This window comes from Macaca mulatta, chromosome 8 (assembly GCF_049350105.2).
Source record: "Macaca mulatta isolate MMU2019108-1 chromosome 8, T2T-MMU8v2.0, whole genome shotgun sequence".
NCBI classification, from domain to species: domain Eukaryota; kingdom Metazoa; phylum Chordata; class Mammalia; order Primates; family Cercopithecidae; genus Macaca; species Macaca mulatta.
In genome coordinates, this window is record NC_133413.1 from 108,569,271 (window position 1) to 108,596,392 (window position 27,122).

A 27,122-nucleotide genomic window follows, 5' to 3' on the forward strand; every position below is an offset into this window, starting at 1 on the left:
TACCTTGGGCAGTATGGCCATTTTCACGATACTGATTTTTCCTATCCATGAGCATGGAATGCTCTTCCATTTGTTTGAGTCCTCTTTTATTTCGTTGAGCAGTGGTTGTAGTTCTTCTTGAAGAGGCCCTTGTAAGTTGGATTCCTAGGTATTTTATTCTCTTTGAAGCAATTGTGAATGGGAGTTCACTCATGATTTGACTCTCTGTTTGTCTGTTATTGGTGTATAAGAATGCTTGTGATTTTTGCACATTGATTTTGTATCCTGAGACTTTGCTGAAGTTGCTTATCAGATTAAGGAGATTTTGGGCTGAGACGATGGGGTTTTCTAGATATACAATCACGTCTTCTGCAAACAGGGACAATTTGACTTCATCTTTTCCTAATTGAATACCCTTTATTTCTTTCTCCTGCCTGATTGCCCTGGCCAGAACTTCCAACACTATGTTGAATAGGAGTGGTGAGAGGGCATCACTGTCTTGTGCCAGTTTTCAAAGGGAATGCTTCCAGTTTTTGCCCATTCAGTATGATATTGGCTGTGGGTCTGTCATAAATAGCTCTTATTATTTTGAGATATGTCCCATCAATATCAAATTTATTGAGAGTTTTTAGCATGAAGGGCTGTTGAATTTTGTCAAAGGCATTTTCTGCATCTATTGAGATAATTATGTGGTTTTTGTCTTTGGTTCTGTTTATATGGTGGATTACATTTATTGATTTGCATATGTTGAACCAACCTTGCATCCCAGGGATGAAGCCCACTTGATCATGGTGGATAAGCTTTTTGATGTGCTGCTGGATTCGGTTTGCCAGTATTTTATTGAGGATTTTTGCATAGATGTTCATCAGGGATATTGGTCTCAAATTCTCTTTTTTTGTTGTATCTCTGCCAGGCTTTGGTATAAGGATGATGCTGGCCTCATAAAATGAGTTAGGGAGGATTCCCTCTTTTTCTATTGATTGGAATAGTTTCAGAAGAAATGGTACCAGCTCCTCCTTGTACCTCTGTAGAATTCGGCTGTGAATCCATCTGGTCCTGGACTTTTTTTGGTTGGTAGGCTATTAATTATTGCCTCAATTTCAGAGCCTGTTCTTGGTGTATTCAGAGATTCAACTTCTTCCTGGTTTAGTCTTGGGAGGGTGTATGTGTCCAGGAATTTATCCATTTTTTCTAGATTTTCTAGTTTATTTGCATAGAGGGGTTTATAGTACTCTCTGATGGTAGTTTGTATTTCTGTGGGGTCGGTGGTGATATCACCCTTATCATTTTTTATTACATCTATTTGATTCTTCTCTCTTTTCTTCATTATTAGTCTTGCTAGTGGTCTATCAATTTTGTTGATCTTTTCAAAAAACCAGCTGCTGGATTCATTGATTTTTTGAAGGGTTTTTTGTGTCTCTATCTCCTGATCTGAAGGCTTTGAAATGTCATGAAGGGTGGGACTTATTGTTTGATGTTGGCTACAATGAAGGCTACCTCTTTCCTTCTCCTTTAAATATTAGGTAGATCATAAATAACAGATATTATTATGGATTCTACATGCAAATGTGTCTTAGTAGATATGTGATCAATTGAGGTGGAAAAGCCTTTTAGGGCACAGGAGGAGTTGGGCTTCCTCTTGAAGCTCAGGTTTGACCACTGGGTTGTCTTCTATGTCTAGAGAATTAAATGGCTGAAATACAGTTCTCTAATCACAACTCTCCTTTTATCTCGAAGAATGTACAAAGCTTGAGATAATGACTTTGGGAAGAAATGATGTGTACTGAAAATATCACTAAGAATTTAAATGTGATTTTTTAGACTTATATGGAGAATAAGACATATAAGCCCACTGGATAAATTATAAGATCTATAAAAACAAAGGCATAGGATATTAAATTTTTCTTCAGTTTCAAGTATAATAGAATCATACAGCTGAAGAAAACATCACCATTCTATATTTTTATTACAAAATAAAGAAACATCGGTCCTACTTTTTGTCTCTAATGCTTCATGAATTTATGTGTCAGCCTTGCGTGGGGGCTGTGCTAATCTTCTCTGCATTGTTCCTATTTTAGTACATGGGCTACTGAAACAAGCAGAGTCCTACTTCTTAAACTTCCTCTTTCTTACATTTAAAAAGCCCACCAGTCAAGGTCTTTTAATTTTGGTATACACCGTCACTGAATGCCATTTATAAATTCTAATTTTAAAGAGACCCTTAATTTTCCAAGGAGGACTTTGATAGCATTAGTTTTCAGAAAAGATGACTTGCAATTCTAATTTAGGACTTGAAAGGTAAGATTTTTATAGGGAGGCTTATAAAAGGTGGCTTAGAAAAAAAATGAGCACTCTCAAACCTTTCTTTTGGGAGTCAGGCTACGGGGCTGAAGTGTCTTTTTCAAGTGAAGCAATTGACACTACCCGTGGGAGAAGCCACCTCTGCGACCTATGGCCAAACCACAAATGTACATTTCTGTGCAACATTCCTGCTAGAGCAGCTGGGCTCTGATTAAGGTATAGCTGGCTAGATAATCACTAGGGAGAGGTCCAGGGTGTGGGGAACACTTCAAATCACATTCCATGGAAATATTAGACTGTCAGAGCTTAGGAAGCCCCCGATTGTCCATAGGCGCTGAGGTGGGGGAAAGGACTGAAATGAACGCTAGCACATGTCAGCTTATAAAAGAGCTGCTGACACAAATTGAACATGTGCAATTTTTTAAAAAGGTGGTATCGAATAACAGGCCAACAGTCATCCCTCTCAGCATTTTAGACCTCTTTCTTCTCTCCACTTTGGCTGTTTGTTGAGTCACTTCCATCAGGCAAAGTTCCATAGGATAAGCTATTTGAATCTGGTTGTATTTTGTCCAACATTTGTTTCCCTGTGGAGATAATAATCATAGAGAATCTTTTGTGGTCTTACAGAAAAATGAGTCTTAATAATTTCTCCTCAATCTAGGCCACATTTTATCACCTCTCTTTTATACTATGTGGGCACTGTCTAAACAGAAGAGATGAATGTCAAGGAAGGAAAGGCCCTTGGAATGCCATGTCTCTAGCTGTGTGATAGCATGCTGTCTGTGTCAGAGCCACTGTCCCCACCCCACAGGATCGACAGGCTGTGCATGGAAATCAGGTGGGTTTAGTCTGGAGATTCACATGAAGCATTCACTCATCTCCAAGCCTTTCTCCCCAGGGTTGTGTCTTCTTTTCCATGTCGAATACATATAACAACATAGAAAAATAGCCTTTGATAGTGGCTTCTAAAGCTGCTATGGAGTCTATGCACTGGGCTTTGTGAAATAAAAAATAGAGTTAAAAATAATCAGGCTGGGCGCAGTGGCTCACACCTATAATCCCAGCACATTGGGAGGCTGAGGCAGGTGAATCACTTGAGGTCAGGAGTTTGAGACCAGCCTGGCCAACATGGTGAAATAGAAAAATTAGCCAGGCATGGTCGTGCATACCTGTAATCCCAGCTACTTGGGAGGCTGAGACACAAGAATCACACGAACCCTGCGAGGGGAGGTTGCAGTAAGCTGAGATTGTGCCACTGCACTCCAGAACTGGGTGACAGAGCAAGACTCCGTCTCAAAAAAAAAAAAATAAATAAATAAAAAATAAATAAAATAAAATCAAACTTTATTTCCCACCAAAGGACCTCTAACCATATAAGGCTTCTCTCACATGCACCGTTGCCACTGATGCCAATTCTTTCATTGACTGCTCCCAGCAGATAAGATGGCTCGAATGGCACAGAGAACACAGAATTCATTGCATGGGGCCATATTTCTCAGTCTTAGGGATGAGGCTTCCCTAGTTTTTGCTTCACAGGCATGATGCTAACAGAATGGCGGAGAAAGCTGTGAGAATATCTCCACTCCTGCCTGGAAACCTATAGGTCCCCCCAAACCCCTAATAAGGCTGGAGAGTGCTGAGGGCGGGTGGACGGGGGAAGAAGTTACACAGCAGACTGTTTCCTCTGTCCTGGACTTGGCTTTTGTTGTCTACATGACTAGGTGAGTTATTTCTCAGTGAGAGTGAGAACGGGAAAGAGTGTTTGCTCTCTGGGTAGGTGGGGTGAGGAAGGGGGAAGAAGCTACTTGTGTTTTGGTGACTGTCCTGAGCCACAGTGCACAAGCCACCCCAGGCTTTCCCCAAGACATGTTCCTTAGCTGCCTACCCTTTGTCCTTGGATGTTCCTTCAAGGCTCTCAAAGTGGCAGGGGTCTGTTGCTGGTAGTCATTGCTACTCTTTTCTCTACCCTTTTCCAATTTAAGGAAACCCAAAAAGGAAATCCTCCAAATTACCCAAATCAAGGAAACGTGGTCAGTTCTTTTATATCCCCAGTTCTGTGCAAAACTAACATTCAATAAATTATTAGTAACATTTACACTGAAAATATCACCTTTGGTTTCATTATTAAATCCACATTTTTTAAGGGTAAGAATTATGTTTTATATTAACTTACCACCCAAAATAATACCAATAATTATTCATTTATAAGGATCAAATTTTCCACTATAAAGAATATATGATTTTACCAGGAATATTTCCAAAATCAATATAAGACTGTTGCAGATGTTCCTTTTCTCGATTTCTTGTGACCAAAAATACACCAAGGAATGACAGAAAACACCTGTAAGAATAATATTAATAAAGAATACAAGAACACTGAAACAGACTCATGATATTAAATAACTGAGCTCCATATTCTACATGATGACATAAATCCCATTGGTTTTGTTCATCCAGTTTCTGGTAAGTTTCCTAGTACTTGTCTTAATTAGCACAGCCAATAGTTCTACCCAGAACCAAGACTTGGGCAGATTCCAGTAGATCTCTGCCCCGGGTTTTTACCATCTGGGGGCTAATTCAGGCTCAAAACCCTTTGGGTAGACACCCTGTCTCATTTTCTACCCATGCACGCCCAGATCCATTTGTGGCATGTGACACAAGAGAAAAAATAATTTATTCTTTAATTTTCTAAGAAATCTAGTTGTCCTTGGCCATAAGAGTAGTCATAATTTCCAGACCTCAGAAGTTTGGCCTTGCCCAAATATCTTATGAAATTGAATTTTCAAGATAGATGGCTTCCTACACGGAAAATAGCCTAGGCTTAAGTTTGCATAACAATGGTCATGCTGACTATCAGATCAGAAGCAGCTAAACATTTAATGAAGTGCCTCATGGACTCATGGAAGCTCCTATACACTGGTGATATATTGTAAAAGTTCTGCTTTCTGTTTGCAAGCAATGCTAGCAATGATGCCCACCAAATCTCTAGGGACAGTTCAAGCTGCACACTCTGACACAAGGAAGGGACACTACCAACATGATGTTATCATGACTAAAGCAAGGGATCTGTCCATCTTGGTCTTTTGTTTTGGGCGACCCTAGAGGATCACGATTCTCTAATTTAGATCTAATCTAGGGGTTCCCAAGAGTGAAGTAGGTCTGATACAGTAGAGAAAGGTCATGGAGTAACTACAAGGGCCAGTGGATGTATCTTGTCTTTGGCCTGGAATTGAAAATCCCCAATGTTTCAGAGCTTCAGAGGAATACCTAAGTCACAAAGCCAAAGACACTGAGCCCCATGTAGGGCCTTAAGTTAAAAAACATGTTTCTTTTAGGAGCTCAGGAAACTGACGTTTCTTATATTATTTTCCAATTTTCTATACCTCTGGTACAATGCCAAAAATCCTATGTAAAAGTAATAGAATTTCACATACTTTACTTCTGAGGCATTTACTCACCCAAAAAGATATATAAATACAGTGAGAAAAGCAGCACCAAGGAATTCCTGATAAAATATGATACCTGTGACACAGGAAAAGAAGATAAAATTGATTTTGAAGTAAGGTTATTTATAATAGCTAAATATTGTTTGTAAACTTATGTTAATATGTTATTTTTTCAAAGTAAATTTAGTCACCCTTAAAATGCACATTCAGCAGTTTAGTTTAAGAAAATTTGCAGGCCACACATTCTGAATTATTCCAAAAAGAACATAGATTTGTAGACCTGATATAATTATCATTATTATAAAATCAACATAATTGACATATATTTGCAAGCAGAAATTTCTCATCCAGTCCAGGATTGCCCCACTGGAACATACAAGAAAACAACACTCTAGTGACTATTCCCCACCTGCAGTTTTAGGTCAGGAGTCAGCCAGCCTGGCCTGAGAGTCTTGGTGGACTCTGGGGCCTCTGACATGGCAGGTCCACCTCAGGCCAGCTGCTGCCACGCATGCTGTCACTCGTGGCGATGCCAGTGATCTGTTGGTCTGGCCCCACGGCAACTCAAGCACCAAAGCATACTCTAGCAGCTGAAGTGCTACCTTAGCTCCACTTCCCACTGCCAACCCCCGTCTCATCTTCCTCTGGTCTTCCATAGGTAAACAAGGATGCATCATCTACTTTGATGAATGTTGCTTCTATCCCTGTTGGTCTCAATGATTTCTTCTGTAAAGTTCCAAAGCCTTCATAGAGTTTTTGTTAAATAAGATATCTTTAAGTTATATGTCGCCTGGAATTAAATTTTTTTGTGTGTGGTGGTATCCTTGCTAGCCAGCCAGCAAATATTTATCGAACGTCTGCTGTGTGTCAGCCACTGCTCTAGGTCTTGGAGAAACGACAGGACAGAGACCTATCCTCAAGGAGGTTTCTCAATCTTCACCGTATCTTCTTACCTAGGGAATGAACTTCTTACAGGAAGAAGCCATGTCCAGTTCTAATGAATATTTGTTGAATGAATGAAAGTTTCTGAAGCACACTCCAGGTTATTACATACTTCCTTATAATCATTTTAATGTTTTCATGTTATTTTATTTATTTATTTATTTATTTTTGAGACAGAGTCTCGCTCTGTCTCCCAGGCTGGAGTACAGTGGCGTGATCTCGGCTCACTGGAAGCTCCGCCTCCCAGGTTCGTGCCATGCTCCTGCCTCAGCCTCCCGAGTAACTGGGACTACAGGCGCCCGCCACCTCGCCCGGCTAGTTTTTTGTATTTTTTAGTAGAGACGGGGTTTCACAGTGTTAGCCAGGATGGTCTCGATCTCCTGACCTCGTGATCCGCCCGCCTTGGCCTCCCAAAGTGCTGGGATTACAGGCGTGAGCCATTGCGCCCGGCCAGTTTTCATGTTATTTTAAACTGATATACCATAATATTCATTTCTCTAAGGGCATTTCAAGTTGGTTCTACATCTTTTTTCTCTTTTTTTTTTCATTTTTTTTTCTTTAGTAAAGCAGCAATGTACTTCTTTGTACAGGCGTATCTTGGAGATACGTGGTTTTGGTTCCAGACCACATCACAATAAAGCTAATCTCTCAATAAAGCAAGTCACACTAAATTTTTGGTTTCTCAGTGTACATAAAAGTTATGTTTATACTATACTATAGTTTTTCAAATGTGCAATAGCATTATGTCTAAAAAAAAGTACATACCTTAATTAAAATACTTTATTGCTAAAAATGCTAATGATCATCTGAGCCTGCAGTGAGTCCTAATCTTTTTGCTCGTTGGAGGGACTTGCCTCAATGTTGATGGTTGCTGATTGATCGGGGCTGTAGTTGCTGAAGGCTGGGGTGGCTGTGGCAACTTCTTAAGATAAGACAATGATGAAGTTTGCCACATCAATGAACTCTTCTTTGTAGCATGCAATGCTATTTGATCGCATTTGACTTACAGTAGAAATTCTTTCAAAATCTCTACTTAATCTTCTCGAACACAGCTGCTGCTTCATCAACTAGGTTACTGAAATATTCTAAATCTTTTGTTTTCATTTCAACAATGTTCCTAGCATCTTCACCAACAGTAGTTTCCACTTCAAGAAACCACTTTCTTTGCTCTTTTATAAAAAGCAACTCCTCATCCATTAAAGTTTGATCATGAAGTTGTAGCAATCCAGTCACATCTTCAGGCTCCACTTCTATTCTAGTTCTTTTCCTATTTCCATCACATCTGCAGTTACTGCCTTCTCTGAAGTCTTGAATCTTTCAAAACTATCCAGGAGAGTTAGAACAGACTTCTTCCAAACTCCTGTCAACGTGCATATTTTAGCCTCCGCCCATGAATCACAAAGGTTCTTAATGACATCAAGAAAATCAGAAAGTTTTCAATTTACTTTGCTAAGATCCATTGGCAGAATCACTATCTATGACAGCTATAGCTTTACGAAATGTATTTCTTAAATAATAAGACTTGAAAGTCAAAATTACTCATTGATCCATGGGCTGCAGAATGAATGTTGTGTTAGCAGGCATGAAAACAACATTCATCTCCTTGTACATCTCCATAAGAGTTCTTGGGTGATCAGGTTCATTGCCAATAAGCAGTAATATTTCGAAAGGAATCTTTTTCCTGGTCATTAGGTCTCAACAGTGGGTTTAAAATATTCAGTAACCCATGCCATAAACAGATGTATTGTTATCCAGGATTAGTTGCTTCATTTAGAGAGTACAGGCAGAGTAGATTTAGCATAATTCTTAAGGGCCCTAGGCTTTTCCGAATGGTTAATAACTCTCTCTCTCCCTCCTTCTCTCTCTCTCTCTCTCTCTCTTGCCCAGGCTGCAGTGCAATAGTATCATCCTGGCTCACCACAACCTCCACCTGCCAGGTTCAAGCAATTCTCCTGCCTCAGCCTCCCGAGTAGCTGGGATTACAGGCATGCACCACCATGCCCGGCTAATCTTGTATTTTTAGTAGAGACAGGGTTTCTCCATGTTGGTCAGGCTGGTCTCGAACTCCCGACCTCAAGTGATCTGCCTGCCTCGGCCTTCCAAAGTCCTGGGATTACAGACATGAGCCACCGCACCCAGCCCAGAAACTTTTTTCTTTTGCCTTCACAACTTGGCTGTTTGGTGCAGAAGGTCTACCTTTCAGCCTATCTTGGCTTTTGACATGCCTTCCTCACTAAGCTTAACGGTTTCTAGCTTTTGACTTAACGGAAGGATTGTGTGATGTTTCCTTTCACCTGAACAGTTACAGGCCATTGTAGGGTTATTAAATGGCCAGATTTCAATATTGTTGTGTCCCAGGGAAATAGGAGGCCCAAGGGGAAGGAGAGAGATGTGGGAACAGCTGGTCAGCGGTGCATCAGAACACATACATTTATTGTTAAGTTGGCAGTCTTACACAGGTGCAGTTTGTGGTGTCTCAAAACAATTATGGTAGTACATTAAAGATCACTGATCACAGATCACCATAACAGATATAATAATAACAATTTGAAATAATGCAATAATTACCAAAACATGACACAGAGATATGAAGTGAGCACATGCTGTTGGAAAAATGATTCCAGCAGACTTGTTCGATGCAGGATTGCCACAAACCTTCAAGTTGTAAAAAATTGCAGTATCTGCAGAGCACAATAAAATGAGGTATGCCTCATTTTCCCAAGTATTTTATGAATTTTCGTGGGTGTTTTTAGAAGTGGAATTTCTGTTTCCAAAGATTTTCTTGGTCCTCCTAGAAAATCTTTATTTATTTTTAACTTTTATTTTTTTAGAGATGGGGTCCTGCTCCATCACCCAGGCTGGAGAGTAGTGGCGTGATTATAGCTCACTGTAACCTTGGACTTTCAGGTCAAGTGATCCTCCTGCCTCAGCCTCCTGCATAGCTGGGACTACAGGTGTGCACCGCCACACCTGGCTATTTTTTTCCCAATTTAAAAACATTGTAGGCTGGGCGCGGTGACTCAAGCCTGTAATCCCAGCACTTTGGGAGGCCGAGACGGGCTGATCATGAGGTCAGGAGATCGACACCATCCTGGCTAACATGGTGAAACCCCGACTCTACTAAAAATACAAAAAACTAGCTGGGTGAGGTGGCGGGCACCTGTAGTCCCAGCTACTAGGGAGGCTGAGGCAGGAGAATGGCATAAACCCAGGAGGTGGAGCTTGCAGTGAGCTGAGATCCGGCCACTGCACTCCAGCCTGGGCAACAAAGCGAGACTCCGTCTCAAAAAAAAATAAAAATAAAAATAAAAAATAAAAAAATAAAAACATTGTAGTAAAATATACATAACATAAAATTTACTATCTCTATTTTTTTTTCAGTGTATAGTTCAGTAGCGATAAGTAGTTCACACTGTTTTGCAACCAATTTCCAGAACTTTTCCATCTTGCAAAACTGAAATTCTACTCATTTCCTCCTCCCCGCAGCCATCGTTCTACTTTTGTTTCTGTAAATCTCACTACTCTAGATATCACGTATAAGTGGAATCATACAATATTTTTCTTTTTGTGACTGGCTTATTTCACTTACCATAATGCTCTCAAGGTTCATTTATGTTGTAGCATGTGTTATAATTTCCTTCCTTTTAAAAGCTGAATATATTCCATTGTATATATATACCACGTTTTGTTTATTCATCTGTTGATGGACATCTGGGTTGCTTCTACCTTCTGGCTATTGTGAATAATGCTGCTATGAACATACATATACAAATGTCTTTTCAAGACCTTGCTTTCAATTCTCTTGCCTAGAAGTGAAATTGCTAGATCATATGGTAATTCCATTTTTAATTTTTTGAGGAACTGCCACACTGTTTTCCATAATGGCTGCACCATTTTACATCCCAACCAGCGGTGTACAAAAGTTCCAGTTCATCCACATCCTCACCACCATTTGTTGTTTTCTCTTGTTAATAGCAGCCATCCTATTGGGTGTGAGATTATATCTCATTGTGGTTTTGATTTGCATTTCCCTTATGATTAGGTGTTGAACATCTTTTCACGTCTTTTGGCCATTTGTGTATCTTCTTTTCAAAAACATCTATTCAAGTTCTTTTCCCATTTTAAAATCAGGTTATTTGGGTTTTTGTTGTTGACTTGTAGAATCAAAGAATAGAAATATTTTTAAGGCTTCTGATAAAAACTACAAAACTCAGTTCTAGGAGGGTGGCACCATGTTACCCAGCCCATAAGAGTGCCTGTGATACTGTAGCCTTATCAGCACTGGATAATGCAATAAAAAGAACAAACAAAACTTGACTAATTAGTAGGCAAAATATGGTCTCATCTTAATTGTAAGCTATGCTTTCTCATGGAGGCAGACAGAAGAAGTAGTCAGCAAGCTCCACCACCATTCCACTCACCAGTAACATCAGAGGGACTCTTATGACTCCCAAAAGGTCTCAGCATCCCCCTGACTCATTAATTACTCTGTATGCTGAGTATTAAGACCCAGCCCTGTTGGTCCTCCTAGAAAATCTTTATTTATTTTTAACTTTTATTTTTTTAGAGATGGGGTCCTGCTCTGTCACCCAGGCTTCAGAGCAGTGGTGTGACTATAGCTCACTGTAACCTCGAACTTCTGGGTTCAAGCAATCCTCCTGCCTTAGCCTCCTGAGTAGCTGGGAATACAGGTATGTGCCACCATACCTGGCTGATTTTCCCCCTAATTTTTTAGAGATAACATTTTGCTATGTTCCCAGGCTGCAGAAAACCTTCTGATCAGAGCAACTATATTCTTTATGCACATTAACTATCAGGCTTATGTCATTTCTGTGACTATTTTTGGCCTATTTTCTTTTTCCAATAATTCTAAGACACATCAATGTGCAATCTTTTCTTACTTTGTTAACTAGCTTAAAATACTAAAAAATTAGATGTCATGGAATAGAATCTTTTTCTTTAAATATTAAGTGTCAAGTTTGGGAAACAGAAAATGCATTAATTACTTTAAAGAACTACCCACTGACAGTCACATTGTTTTCCATAAAATAAAAAAAAAATGTGTCATTTAGGAAACAGGCAATCTTCAATTACTCCCTCAAATACATAAACTTTACATTGAGAAATGAACTCTCAAGATCAAGAAGGTGGTAAATACATCAAATAAGCCAATGAATGAGGGCATACCAGTACCAAATTTAGAAATGGTATACTTGAATCAACTGTTTTTGGTTTGGACTGAGTTTCAAATTTATACTTTTAGTTTTAATGTTATCATGCCTGTCATATTTTTAAAAAATGTTCCATACTAATAAAAGAACTGCAATAGTAGAAAAATAGAGGCCAGAATAGCAAAGGCACTAGTTTCTATTCTTGTCTCTCTGGCTTTCCCTGGAACATTGAATTCAGTTTTGGATTGTGCTCTCTGACCAAGCTGGCGAGGGGCATATAGGGAAGAGTTAGTAGAATTGGGCATGTATGGCCCAGAGATAAGACTCAAGAGGATCTTTCAGTTGCTTTGATGATCAGAAGGGCTGATATAGCTTGGATATCTGTCCTCTCCAAATCACATGTTGAAATGTGATCCCCAAATGTTGGAGGTGGGGCCTAGAGGAAGGTGTTTGGGTCCTGGGGGTGGATCCTTCATGAATGGCTTGGTGTCCTCTATCAGTCCTGAGTTCATATGAGATCTGGTTGTTAAAGAGACTGGGACCTACCCCTCTCCCTTGCCCCATCTCTTGCTATGTGACACGCCTATTCACCCTTTGCCTTCTATCACAGTAAAAGCTTCCTGAGGTCCTGACAAGAAGCAGATGCTGGCACCATGCTTCTGTACAGCCTGCAGAACCATGAGGCAAATAAACCTCTTTTTAAAATAAATTACCCAGTCTCAGGTATTCCTTTATAGCAACACAAAATGGACTAATACAAGGGCTGGCAAGGGAAAGACTCCAACAAGAAGAACAAAGATGAGTGTCTTGAATTTGCAAGGAAACTCATTTCAGCTCCAATATAAGAACACATTTTCTACTTAGAAATCTCCAGAGAATGAGAGTGATCCAAAGCAGGACAGCTGAGCCAGGAGGCAGACAGCATTCACAAAAAGTAGAGGAACCTCTCCTGGAGGATTGTCACAGGGGAAATTCAGACACCAGGTGGAGGCAACAGAGATCCTTACAACTTAAAGATTTCTGGATCCTCTCATTTACTCTGGGAGATACTTAATTTATGCTTGGAATCACCTATGTATAGAAAACCAAAACTCACCTGCAATGATGGCACTGATTGTAAAGAAAATATGATTAACTGGCACCACTCTTGTCGTATTGTAGAGTTTCGTGGCTTGATTCAGGAACCTAGAGCAGAAGGCACTTACTGGAGATTTGGCTTTAAGAGACATTCAGCAATAAGTTAACAATAACTTCAAGAAATGCGTGTTCTTTAGCTACAACTACAAAGGGAAAGGAGGTGCAGTGAAAGGGCATTTCCAATCAGCAGTCATAGCTTATATGCATCTGATGTATGAGATCAGATGTCAGGTTTTATGGTCTGTTTAAACCAACAACAGTAACAATGAAAAGCAATTAATCATATTCCGAGGCCACAGAAGTTTGAGTTGGAAGCGATTCAAGCTGCTGGACCAGTATCACACTGGGCCTGATTCATTAGGATAGACCCTAGAATCTGTTAAATATCATATCTGGGGAATAGTAGAGCTATCCATTGACATGCCACGTGCCAAGAAAGAAGATGGAGAAGTAAAGGAATGTTTAATGTTTCAAAAACAATGCTCAGTGCTCCAGCTGCAGAGCATATGTGGGAGCTCAGCTTCTCATTCTGGCCACCAACACAAAAGCAGTTCCCACAACTGTGCTGTGCTGCCCTGCTCGGGACTAGATTGTTTTTTGAAGCGGTGAATTGTACTATCACCGGGGTGCTTTTAAAAAGCACGAATGCTTAGGTCCTACTCTAGAGCAATTGAAAAAAGTACTTTGTGGGTAGAGCCTGTGTGTATCTCTGTGTGTGTGTGTGTGTGTGTGTGTGTGTATACACACACATATGTAGGTATACATAAATGCATGTATGTTCTTATATGCCTGCAGGTACATATATGTACAAAAGTCAGGTCATATACATGCATGTACATATATATGTACTAAACCCAGCTCATTTTAATGGGCAACCAGGGCTGAGAACCACAGTTGTACAGTGTGATGGGTGCAGAGATTGAGACAAGGGTGACAGAATGCAGTTTACCCCCAATTGTGTCTGCCTGCCAAATTTACAAAGTATGGTATGAAGATAATGTCACTAATCCCAAAAGATATTGTGGCAGTACCAATTAATTCAGAAGAAGAAAGAGAAAAAAATAGCAAAATACAAGTATTAGAAACACAGACTTATAAGGAGATGACAAACCAGTGACAAAACATTGGGTTTCTCCAGTAATTCTCCACAGACCTTGTAACAGGGCCTATCTTCAGTCCATAACAATTAGATGGTACTTCTCGCACCTACAGAAGGAACCACTCTTGTACTGATTTTGAGCTCTGATTTCTTATCTGGGATGGTGCTTTTGCATAGCATTTTGGGGTAAACAGAAAACTTTCAGGTCAACTCAAGAAAGCCCAGCAGGCAAAGGCACAATCCCAGTGTGAGAGATGGAGGGGAAGGGATCAGAGCTGATGGAGGTCGGGGCAGGGAAGAGCAGAAATTAAAAATGTTCCATGTCACCACTATTAGGCCCCAAGAGAAACATAAAACAATCATTCCGCAATCCCATGGATACAAAGGAAATTCTGGCCAAAGATGCAACATTTTGGGGAAAGGATTTCCCTCCCGGCCAAATGTCTGGTTTCGTCCATCTCTGGGCAATTAGTGAGCATGAGCTAAGAAATGAAGGTGAAGGGTTCATGTGTGTCCTATATTTAGAATGAAAGCCTGGATGTGGACCTGCCCCTTTGATTTATTGCTAATGACAACCTGTGTACCACGGATATTAATTACAAGCAGAAGAGCATCAGGAAAGCATCAAAGTGCACTTAGCTGGATTAAGGCTGCGCTTTAGAACTCACAAGACATGAAGGCAACGCTTCGTAAAAACTCATTATTGGATGCAAAGGAGGAAGCAAGGCACATTGACTGAGGACAAGCTACAGGCCCTTCACCCTTAGAAATCAGTTGTATCTCATTTTAATTATCATCTGAAGTCAATAAAGATTAATGCCCAGAGAAGCACAGGAATGTTGAAAGATTAGTGAGTATGCAGAAGCTAACTTACTTGACTTGGAAAACACAAGATGCTATCATGATGATAAACATGATATAGAAAATGGGATAAGTTAGTTGCATTTTATCCGTCATAGAAAAAGTGATCATGCCTGAGACGGCCTTTACTGAAATAACAGTCAATGAGGCTGAAAAAGAAAACAAAAAACACAAAGAACATATTTGAGATTGAATTAACAAATAAATATCTTAAGCTTATGTGGTAGAGTAGCAAATACACCAATTATGGTTTAAGAATGAACATGGTTGTGGGAGGTGTAGGAAGGAATGTGACAGTAGTAAGCAGTGGCCTCATTGCTCGAGCCGTGCTGGATTTCAAATTTGCTTAAATCAGCTAAAGTTCTGCTGTGTGACTGTGTGCTTTTTTTTTTTTTTAATCTTTGGAGCAAGATGCTTCTTTTCCAGCCCTAACTGTTGAAAGAATGCTGTGGAGGTTATAATTACGAGTAGATGGGAAAGGCAAAAACAATGGAGGGAGGAGATAAGAAAAGTCAGATTGTCCACGTGACATTAATGAGAAAAATAACTATTAAGCTATACTGAAAATTTAAAAACCAAATAGATGAGAAGACTAGAAAGTGAAATGTAACTCACTTCTTGAATTTACTTAGAGTTGTACTAAGTCATTGCTTCTCAGCCTTTTGGCTAAGATCAAGTGAGTTGTACTAAGTCTATATATAAGCCTTTTTGTTAGGAGACACCTAGAAGTTTCACTAAAAATATTTTTGACAATGACAATAATTGGAAAGAGGACCAGAGTTGAGTATTCATTTGTCAGCGTGGACCATCAATTTAAGGTTTACATAAGCAATAACTAGGTATTTTCTGTGCTAAAGATGAACTCATCCCTTATGAGAACAAACTTTTCATAGGTTCCAAACAGCCATTAAGAAAAAGTAACTTGATAAGGTTCTATCACTATGAGAGTAATGGAGCATTTTCCGACAACATCATCTTTCTGTAAGGAAGAAAAGAATGCTTTCTGTCTTATGTCTCTTGAAGTTACTGCTGCAAATAATTCCATAATTTAGCTAAAATTCACTGAAAGTTCAAAAATAATTTTTACATGAAATCAAAAAATTATAAGTCAAAGGCAATTCAAAGGAGAAATACTCCCTTTGTTGCTGTTGAACTACTTGGCCATAATATATCTGAATTTTCCTCCTTTTATTTGAAAAGGTATTTTTTATATATATATATGAAATATATATACATTTAAAACAGCGAGTGGTGGCCAGCCAAGGAGAGTCTTCCATAATATCGTTTTCCAAAAACTGAAAATATACTTTAACTTGAAGGGTACTAGGGCACACTTCCAAATTAGGCATTTTCTTTCAGTTAAAAATCATAAATGGCCGGGCGCGGTGGCTCACGCCTGTAATCCCAGCACTTTGGGAGGCCGAGGCGGGCGGATCACCAGGTCAGGAGATTGAGACCCTCCTGGCTAACACGGTGAAATCCCGTCTCTACTAAAAATACAAAAAATTAGCTGGGTATGGTGGCAGGCGCCTGTAGTCCCAACTACAGCTAATCTGGAGGGTGAGGCAGGAGAATAGCGTGAACCCGGGAGGCGGAGCTTGCACTGAGCCGAGATCGCGCCACTGCACTCCAGCCTGGGCGACAGAGCAAGGCCAGACTTCGTCTTAAAAAAAAAAACAAAAACCATAATTGACACAGGAGATCAGGTAATAAATTCTAAAAATAAACCCCAGTTCTCAACAAAGAGGCCCTTACAATCAGGTCTCTCTCCATCTTAAGATGTCTTTTGACCTGATTCTTTTACATATTTCCTATTGATTATGCCAATAGTCACATCTTAGCTAACCTAGGCACTTTAAATAGCTATAGAGATCTGTGTGTCACTTGATGGTTTAAGTTTGTAGGTTAGCTCTTGAGGGACCTTGATTCCCTCCTAAACACTGCCTGAAATCAGAGCACAATGTGATTATGATCTTGTGGTCTGAACAGCCAGGTTTCCCAAAGGGACAATTAATGGAGAAGGAGTTGAACGTACGGTTCCATTAGCCTCAGAACCTCAGAATTACAAAGGACTTTAAAGGTCATCTGATTTAACCACTATCTGATTTTATATTATACTTAAATAAAGACAAAAACAAAACTAGAATTCTGTGTTATTGATAGCTAAACAAACTATCAATTTCTGTAGCCAATCATTATATTTTCAAAGCATGCGCAATTGTCAACTGATTAATCACTATTTTAACCTGTAAGTTATTTCTAGGCTGGTGTTGAGTACTTCTAAGTATTTTTGGGGGGTAGTTGATGAGGATAGGTGGAAATACAGAATTGTAATGCAGTGTTCTTCTAACATTATACTTAAAAACAGAAAGTACTTAGGTAAACACAGAAAAAAAGACTAGAAGAAACTACATCAAGATATTGTCAGTGGTTATCTCTAGCACTGGGATAATGAATTAACTTTAAATTCATTTAAAAAAATCTACAAAAGTAAACACATTCATTTAAAAATTTTTGGAAAATGTGGAAAAGCCTGGAAAGGAAAATTAAAATCACTTGTAGTTTCAGCACTCACCCCAAATCATTTTTGACATTGGGACATATTGTTATTTTCCTATCTATAAGTATGAATATGTTACAACATGTGAATCATAAGGTATATACTACTTAGGAGCTTATTTTCCAAGTATATACCACTTAGGAACCTATTTACCTAAAGTAAATAGATTTTACCTAAAGTATTTTCTATGCCATTAAGTATTCTTCTAAAGCATGGATTTGTATGAATTGTATATCCATACAAAAGCATAAAGAATGCTTTTGTATGAATATATAATTTATTTTGGCAATTCCCTATTTTTGGATATTTAGATTGTATTTTTTTTTTAAGTGTTAAAAGCGTGGCTGTGATGAATATTCTCGAACATAAGTCTTTGTATATCACTCTGCCTATTTCCTTAGGAAAACCACCTAAAGGGGAATTCCTGACTACAGCCACTTTGAGGGCTTGTGAAATATACTAGCAAACTGCCTTCCAGAGAGTACCAGCCACACTCTGTTGTACAGTGCTCAGTTACACAGATTTTCATATTTTTCTTTGTATCTTTCTCTATTTTCTTAATTATCAATAATTACCATATATACTTTCATCATTAGAACAACACCATTTTTTCTAACCTGTGCTGACCTGTTCTTGAAATTTGGCCCTCTCAATTCCCTCTTAGATTTTCATCAATATACCTCCTTCCAAAAATTTTCCTAGGTTGCCATCAACGTTTCCTTATGAGAGCCATAAACATTTTATTTATTAATTTATCTCTGATAACCAAAGCATTCCATGGATAGAGAAGGACTTCCTGGCCTTCCTAGTTTCCTGACGGTCCCAGAGGCTTTGGAGTACTTTCTTTTTTTTTTTTTCGAGATGGAGTTTCACTCTTGTGGCCCAGGCTGGAGTGCAATGGTGCGATCTCAGCTCACTGCAACCTCCGCCTCGTGGGTTCAAATGATTCTCCTGCCTCAGACTCCTGAGTAGCTGGGATTACAGGTGCCCACCACCACACCCAGCTAAGTTTTGTATTTTTAGTAGAGCTGGGGTTTCACTATGTTGGCCAGGCTGGTCTCAAACTCCTGACCTTAGGTGACCCACCTGCCACGGCCTCCCAAAGTGCTGGGATTACAGATTGAGCCACCGCACCAGGCCTGGAGTCCTTTAAGAATGATCACCACCACTGGCAAAGGGGGCCACTCACCAGAAGTCAGGTTTCTTTCTTCTGACTACCCTCACTTGCTATTTTCTTTTTTTTATTCCAGTCTTTATCAATCACACAAGCAATATTATGTATTTTGCTACCTCTCATGGATACAACATGACTTTGATAATCACTTTTTTAAAGGGTACTAATGCTCATTGTGCAATATTCAAGATGAGCACACGGTGCAGAGTGAGCATCCTGGTTCTCATTTCTTGTTGTAATGAGAACACTTCTGGTATTTCACCAGCAAGTTCTTTATTAGGAGTGCATATGAAACTTGATGAACTATATTAATGAATTTCTTAAAGAATCCCTCTTTCATTCCCATAGTTAATTAAATTCACATGTTTACTGTGTGCTCACTGTGCTCAATTCTACTTAAAGAATGTATACTGTAAATAATAGACATGCTCTATGTCCTCATGTAGCTAACCTGGCCAGGAAGAGGGGCTCATAACAGCATATAAACATATACGTAGAATATGTAAGTGTAAATTGTTGTAAGTGTTACAAAGAAGAATCAGTTTTATTAAGACCACTTGGGCCAGGTGCGGTGGCTCATGCCTGCAATCCTAGCACTTTGTTAAGGTGAGGCAGGCAAATCACTTGAGCCTAGGAGTTTGAGACCAGCCTAGGCAACATGGGGATACCCTGTCTCTCCAAAACAAAAATAATAAAAAATAAATAAATTAGTCAGGCATGATACCATGCATCTGTAGTCTCAGCTACTCAGGCGGCCGAGGTAGGAGGATCGCTTGAGCCTGGGAGTTTGAAGCTGCAGTGAGCTATGATTGTGCCACTACACTCCAGTCTGGGTGACAGAGCAAGGCTCTGTCTCAAAACAAAACAAAGACCACTTTGTCACTGAGTATGATTTGCTCTGTGTTTATTTGCTGATTTTTTTTTTGATTTTTGTATCAATATTTAGCAGTGATATCAGTTCATAGTGTTTTTTGTTTGTCCCATTTTTTTCCCAGTTTGGGAGGTGAGTCTTATCTGATTATGTTTTTTTAAAAGTAAAAGCTTCCTTCTTATGTCCTCAAATAGTTGCAACAACATCAGAATAATCTATTCCTTAAGGATTTGAAGATATTACCTTTGGAACTCTCTAGGCCTGGTTCTTTTTTAGGATATAGCTTTTTAACAACTCCTTTATTTCCTCCGTAGTTATTTTCATTAAAAAATAAGCAATTTATTCAAATGATATATATGCATATCTATTGTTTCTATTTTGGGGTATTTGTGGTTTTTCTTTTTTTCTGATGGAGGATCTATTTTACTGTCTTTTTTTTTTTTTTTTTTTTTTTTTTTTTGAGATGGAGTCTAGCTCTGTCACCCAGGCTGGAGTGCAGTGGCGTGATCTCAGCTCACTGCAAGCTCTGCCTCCCGGGTTCACGCCATTCTCCTGCCTCAGCCTCCCCATTAGCTGGGACTACAGGCACCTGCCACCACGCCTGGCTAATTTTTTGTATTTTTTAGTAGAGACGGGGTTTCACTGTGTTAGCCAGAATAGGATGGTCTCGATCTCCTGACCTCATGATCCGCCCGCCTCGGCCTCCCAGGGCTCTGGGATTATAGGCGTGAGCCACCAGGCCTGGCCTATTTTATTGTCTTTTAAGAACACATTGTTGTGTTTAGTTATAAATCCATTACTTTTCTCTATTCTATTTCATTAATTTTTGTCTTTTTAATTAATTTTAATTAATTATTTCTGCTTTCCTTAGTTTTATTTCAGTATTTTTTCTAATTTCTTGAGTTGAGTGCTTAATTGACTTACATTTAAAGCAATCAATTTCTCTGAGTACAGCATTAGTCAGAAACTCTAGGTTTAATATTAAGTGTTTTAATAATAATTAAAAAATATGCTGCAATTAAATCTTGGTTTCTACTTTGCACAGCTGCAGTTTAAGGGTAGTGTTAACATTTCCAGGTGGTAGGGTTTTACTGGTTTCTATTTTTATTATTATTTTTCTGTTTTTATTTCACTGTGATCTGAGGATGTGGTCTGTACTGTTTCAACTTCCTGGAATTTATCAAGGATTTCTTCATGGCCAATTATAGGATCAACTTTTGTAAATGTTACACAGGCACTTGAAAGAGAGTTTATTCTCTGTTTTCAGGCTTTAGAGTTCAATATTACAGGTACCAGTTCATAATTAATTATTCAGATCCTCTGTCTTTATATGGTTTTCTGTCTAATTATCTTCCATGAGCTGAGAGAAGTCGCCTAAACGCCTTATATTTCTGTTAATGTAGTTTTGCATTTTCTGCAGATTTTCTGTTGCATGTTGGGTATGATATTTTTGTGGATTGTGCTCTTTTTGTCAGGATAAATTACCCCTTTTGTCTCATTTAATATCTTCTGCCTTAATTTTCATTTGGTAATATCATGACCTGCTTTGTTTTACTTTCAACCTCATTTATTTTGTTTTAGATGAAAATTTATGCATGTAGCCAAAACACTTTGCCATCTGCAAGGGCCAATCAGAAAGGGTGCCGGCCCTGGCACTGCTGGAAGAGGGTGCTGGAGGGCTCCTGTCTTAGTACTTATGACAGGGTTGGGGTTGAGAGGAGGAGATCTTAGGGGAAGGAAGCATGGTGGCTGCTATTTTAATAACCCTTACAGCTGTACTAGTGCAAATTGGCTGAATCCAACTTCAGAATCATTTTCAAAATCAATCTGGAAGTTTCCCTGATATCCAATTTGAGAATGTTTCTTTTTTTTTTTTTACTAGGTAAACGTATTCCATTTACATTTATTATAACTGCTACACATTATCTTAATTCTGTTATCTTACATTCCTATTTAAAGTTGTCTTCATTTTCATTATTTTCCTATATAAGGTACATTTTGTTTCTTAGATGTCTGCTTTTGTTTTCCCTATTTGGTAATTTGGAAAGAAACAAATATAAAGTTCTCTTTCTGTTCTCTTGATCTACAGCATACCTGAATATAGCACAGAGTACATTTGTTTCTCTAAGTAACTATCAAAAACACAAATTTACTAGCACAAAGGAGAGAACTAGTTGATGAGATGGGAACATGAAAACCCAGCAGCTCATTACGATGGAGGCTACATGCTGCCCCAGGGGTAGGAGTACGGCCTTCCAAGTCATGGCAAACAGCACGCGATGCGTGGGCCATCTGACTGGCAAAGAGGAAATGAAGAAAGATTTACAAATATATTTTTATAAAGGGAATTTCCTAAATGATTAGTGAGATCTCCTAGTGTTGGTATATATGAGTGAGAGTGTGTGTGTGTAGGGGTGGGGGAAAGAGAGAGAGAGAAAGAGAGAAAGGGGCAGGGACAGAGAGACAGAAGGAGGCAGAAAAGAAGGGAGTGAAGATACATTAAAAAATACATAGTGGGCTTATCTAAGCACTATTTTCATCTCTAACAAGGTGCCTCTGGAAAAACAAAGTAAATGGGTTGGTAAACAATGAATGCAAGAAATGTGGTATTTAAGAAAATCATACTGCTTACATCTACATTTCCTATTAGTCATATTACAAAGTTTTTAAAGAAAATATTAATAGTATAGGTCTTGCTAACCAATTCCTGACACAAGAGTTTCAATTGGGATCATTAATTTGTTTCTCTTTTAAGATTTTCAATTACATATTAACAAAATATCTTCAAATTATCAGGGAGCAAATAAAGTTATCAAGAAGCAAAAAATCCTTAAATATATTTTTAAAAGAATTAAATATCTAACCAATTGCAGTAATGGACAGGCAATATATAATTTTTATAATTTAGACTCAGTTTCTTCCTGTAGATCAGAGCTGAAAAATATAAACAATGAGAAAGGAGTAGAATGCTTAAGTATTTTCCTTCAAACCTCATTTATGATTCAGCACAGCTCAATTAAAGAATAAGAAAACAAAATATGCCTTTACCTAGAAGTGCCACCAGGGTTAGCAGAATCACCATGTGCTTCATTCCTTTTCTTTTGTAGAAATATAGGAGAATGCAGAAAATTAATATTTCTAAAATCTAGAAATGAAAAAGATGAAAAAGAGTAAGTTATTCTACACAAAGTCTTCAAAATGTCACACTTCTCATTTTGATTTTTGCAGCAGTTCTCATATGAGAGTTGAGGGTGACTGAAGTTCCTAGGGATGACACAGGAGAGCAGCATAAGCACCTCGGCCATCCAGACCCGGAGCTCGAACACCCCTCTCCGCCAGTGATGCCCAATCTAGATCTCCAGTCCTAACCTCCCTGGGAGTTCAGCCTCATTTCCTCAAGTATCTACGGGACATTTCCACATGCATGTTTAATAGACACGCCACAGTAATGTGGGTAACACCTCCCACTCGATTCTCTACCTTCCCAGCTTGTTCCTCCAGGGCCTTTGCCCTCCAGTTAGTAGCATTCCCACACTCCCTGTTGCACAAACCCCAAACCCTTCCCTTTCCCTCACTCCCTGCCTTCCTCTCTAGACAGCTGCATTTGCTTCTAACTCATCTCTGATTTTACTCTTGCCTCTCTATAATCCAGCCATTCCACAGCCAGAGGAATCATTTAAGAACACAATTTGGATAATGAAATATTTTATTCATGGAGAACATATATGATACACATCAAAGGGATTTAGAGTAATATGACAGGCACTCACAGATTCTCTACTCAAACTAACAAACAGAACCTACTGACACCTCTGAAGTTGCTCATGTGCCCCTCTCCAGCTGCACTCCCCTCCTCCTTCAACCTCCCCAGGAATCACTATGCTGAAAATTTGTGTTTATTATTTACTTTCTTTATAGTTTATTGCATTTCTATGTGTCCCTAAATGGTACCCAGTTTACTTTTGCATGTTTGGACTTTATACAAGTGGACTCATACTTGCTTTCACTCGTTTGTTTTTCTCCACCATGTATTATATTTGTGACATTCTTCCAGGATGATGCATGTAGTAAAAATATAAACTAGACCCATTCATTCCTTTGCCGAAACCTCCTGTGGTTTCCTACCACATTTAGAATAAAATCCAAACTTCCTTCTGGATCACAAAGTTTTAGGCAACTCCCTGGACCTCATTTTGTACCACTCACTCCTGGATGGTCCACTCTGTGCCAGCCTCATGGCAATTTTTAAAAATTCTTTTTTTTTTCTCCTAGTTCTTTCCAATCTTCAGATTGCTCCTGCCTGTGGGCCTTTGCACTAACTGCTCACTCTGCCTGGAATGCTCTTTCACTGATCTTTGCACAATGGCTCCTCCAAGTCACTCAGCTCACAGGTCAAATGCCACCTCTCTGAGAGTTCTTCTCTGACTCTTCTGATCTAACGGAGCCACTCATTATCCTGTCACACCCCCAGCTTCAGGTCGCGGTGGAGCATTTTGCCATTATCATTTCTTGTTCATATGTTTATGTGTTTCTTGTCTGTCTTCCCTACTGGAATGCCAGCCCTAGGACAGGAATCTTACCCACTCTTTTTGCCACTCAATATCTGGTGCCTGGCACACAGTTGGTCACTCAATGAGTACTGATGGAATTAATGAGTAAATCACACCTCAAATTTATTATGAATAAGTCACCAAAAAAGACCTAATGTCTGAAAAAGTGACTGTTCAATAAATATTAATTGACTAAAAGTCTAAAATTTTCCTGTCCTTAAGAACTTTAGTGTAATTTTGAGTTCTCAGTTTTATTTTTGTTTTAACTTTTTTTTTTTTTTTTTTTGGAGATGGAGTCTCACTCTGTTGCCCAGGCTAGAGTGTAATGGCTCGATCTCAGATCACTTAAACCTCTGCCTCTTGGGTTCAAGTGATTCTCTTGCCTCAGCCTCCCAAGTAGCTGGGATTATGGGTGCCTGCCACCATACCTGGCTAATTTTTGTATTTTTAGTAGAGACAGGGTTTTGCCATGTTGGCCAGGTTGGTCTTGAACTCCTGACCTCAAGTGATCCACCCGCCTTGGCTTCCCAAAGTGCTGGGATTATAGGCATGAGACACCGCGCCCAGCCCAGGCTATTATTTTTGACGAGATAGTATTCTTGGGCTGAATTCGTAAGTGTGAATGTTTACTTTTCTACCAGCAGACAGTACCATCACTAATTTTTTTTCTCTTTTTTTTTAACCACAGGAGTTAGGGACTTCACTATTTACAGGAATGCATTCTACCTACAACGCCTTCTCTAAATCAACTTATATTTGTTTCCATTCAAGGATTTGCTTGTAGGTTTGTTTTTTTCTCTATTCCTTTGTGGGCATGGGAAAGAGCAGGCCCTTATCTTCCTCATTAAAAAACCTTTTCATCTAATACGGAAGATGAAATCATCCCTTTGTCTTTTCTTCTCCTGGTAAATTAAACCAATTATTTTAACTGTTTCTTATGGGACTTATTTGCCAGACCTTTAATTTAATTGAGTAGTGCTACAAAAGCTATTAAACTTGTATCTCTTTGCCTTCCCTAAAATGGCCATCAAAACATTGGATGTCCTAATTTCTGTGCATTTTGCCAATTGTTAACAGAAATATCCCTCTGGGCCTGGTCTCCCCTCCACCACAGGCTTCCACTTCTCACATGAGACAATTATAGACAGTTCACAGCAGCGTTTGGGCCTCTGTGTTTGTTGCGGGAGAAAAGAAAGCTCTTCCTGCGTTAACACACAGAGCCTGTTAGGTAAATCGATTATCATGCTGATTATTAATTTTTGCAGGTATTTGTTATCAGGTCTAGAAACCATGTATGACTTTTTTCATGTATGGGCAAATTCCATCTCTGTGGCTTCAGATAAATAAAACATGAGTTCCCATTATTCACAGAATAACTATAGTTGCCCTGGTTCTGCCTTGTGGCAAGAAGTCACACAGCTCCTAGGAATAAAATATTAAAGCAGTATGAATTAATGCCGATTTTTTTCTAGCAACATTTTTTTTTTCTCCCTGAAAACATCAATATTAAAGAAGCTGTGATTTCTGCAGGTTGCGGTGCCCCAGGAAGGGGCTGCATTATTGATTGCAATCTCACAGGTTAGAAAAAGTAACAGCACTTACTGAGTCCCCCGCACCCTGTGCACTGTTCCCAGAGCTTCCTGTTACGAATTCATTGAATCCTCACAATCACTTAGGAGGTAGGTGCTGTCGTCGGTTTACAGGTGAGAAAACTGAGGCTCAGAGGGGCAAAATGATGCAGCTCTGATAGGCAGCATGATGGCCCCATAGGAGTCCCTGGTCTAATCTCCAGACGCTGTGAAGATGTTACTTTACATAGCAAAGGGGTTTTCTATTAGGTTGGTGGGTTGGTGCAATTCTTCCTTCCTTTGTTTTCTGTACCAGATCAGAGGAAAAAGTTCCTGGGCCTTGTACCTGTGAGGCTTCCATTTAATGTAAGCCTTGAAGGAAAAACAGACAATTTTCAATTTTCCCACTGAAAATAACTACCTTCAATGGGAAAAACCTCAATTACTTTTGCACCAACCTAATGCAAAGAGCACTGGCAGCTGAAGGGGTGCATGGCAAAAGAGATAGACAAAATTTTAGCACTGGATGCCCCACTGCCAGTACCAATATCTGAGCCCGATTTGACCTCATCTTGCCTCACCAAGTTCTCAAACGCATAGCCTATGGCCTAGCATATGGCTTCTCTGTCCAAAAGAAATGAGCTCTGCAAAGTTTCTCTCTAAGGCCATATTTAGACAAAGATCTGATCCTTGGTGGTCGGTTTATTAATTCTGCAGAGAGGCATTGAGTGAGGCGTATTGGCATGTGCACCCCAGAAGTGAACAAACTGGTTTTGAGTTTTGGCTTGATCACTTAGTACTTATGTGACCTTCAACAAGTTCCTGGGCCTTCCCCAGCCTCAACTTCCCCATCCATTAAATGCAGAGGATAACAGTGTCCCATGTATAGGGCCAGTGTGCAGGTAAAGAGCAGAATGTAATCTGAGCTAGACGTAGGGCTCAGCCACTCAGAGAGTGGCTGCTGCTACCAAAGAGGTGGACTCTTGTGTGGATGCACAAGTGCTATTTGCATTCAGACAATAAAGCAAATAACATCATGCCATAGATATTGATATCCTATAAAAACATACAGTTTTCTCCCTTAGGTTTCTAATACCTGATGGTGGGTTTTGTCGCAGCCGTGCCAGAAAGGCTGACTTAATAATCAGGTTTAGGGTACAGAATGACACCAAATGACAGGCTTGGCCCCAGCATCTGCTGGTTTAATTTTTTTGTCTGAGAGAAAATGAGCAATGTGCAGATTATTTTGTGAAGGATTTTATGTTCACAAAAGAGGTTTCCATTTGAATAGTCTTTTGGAAAATCTGGGTGAGCAAAATAGCCATGACCAAGCCTGCCAAAGAACATGAAGTAATTGAGAATTAGGGCTGCATTTTCTAACGTGGGTTTTGCAGAACACGTTTGCTTATAGGTATTACTCAACAAAAGGTCCTTCCAAGAAAAGGGCCTCATGGTCGAAGTAG

The 27,122-nt window shown here is 39.3% G+C and overlaps 1 protein-coding gene and 1 non-coding gene across 3 annotated transcripts in view; both read right to left on the bottom strand.

Moving 5' to 3' along the window:
* Positions 1-1,296: 1,296 nt before the first annotated feature.
* Positions 1,297-27,122, bottom strand: part of NIPAL2 (NIPA like domain containing 2) — a 101,706-nt gene continuing 75,880 nt past the window's right edge. Inside the window, exons 6-11 of one of the 2 annotated variants that reach the window (XR_013397358.1) lie at positions 22,590-22,686; positions 14,950-15,085; positions 12,936-13,024; positions 5,739-5,802; positions 4,166-4,621; positions 1,297-2,864 (exon numbers count right to left, since the gene is read on the bottom strand). Coding sequence is in view for 1 of the 2 variants with exons in the window: in XM_001094434.5 (XP_001094434.1) it covers positions 2,752-2,864; positions 4,527-4,621; positions 5,739-5,802; positions 12,936-13,024; positions 14,950-15,085; positions 22,590-22,686 (594 nt within the window). In the remaining variant the exon portion in view is untranslated. The remainder of the gene's footprint in view (positions 2,865-4,165; positions 4,622-5,738; positions 5,803-12,935; positions 13,025-14,949; positions 15,086-22,589; positions 22,687-27,122) is intronic. The other variant, XM_001094434.5, reaches the window with a different exon arrangement.
* On the bottom strand, positions 1,975-2,079 carry LOC114680470 (U6 spliceosomal RNA). The gene has a single exon (XR_003732693.1). It is a non-coding gene; the product is annotated as a U6 spliceosomal RNA (small nuclear RNA).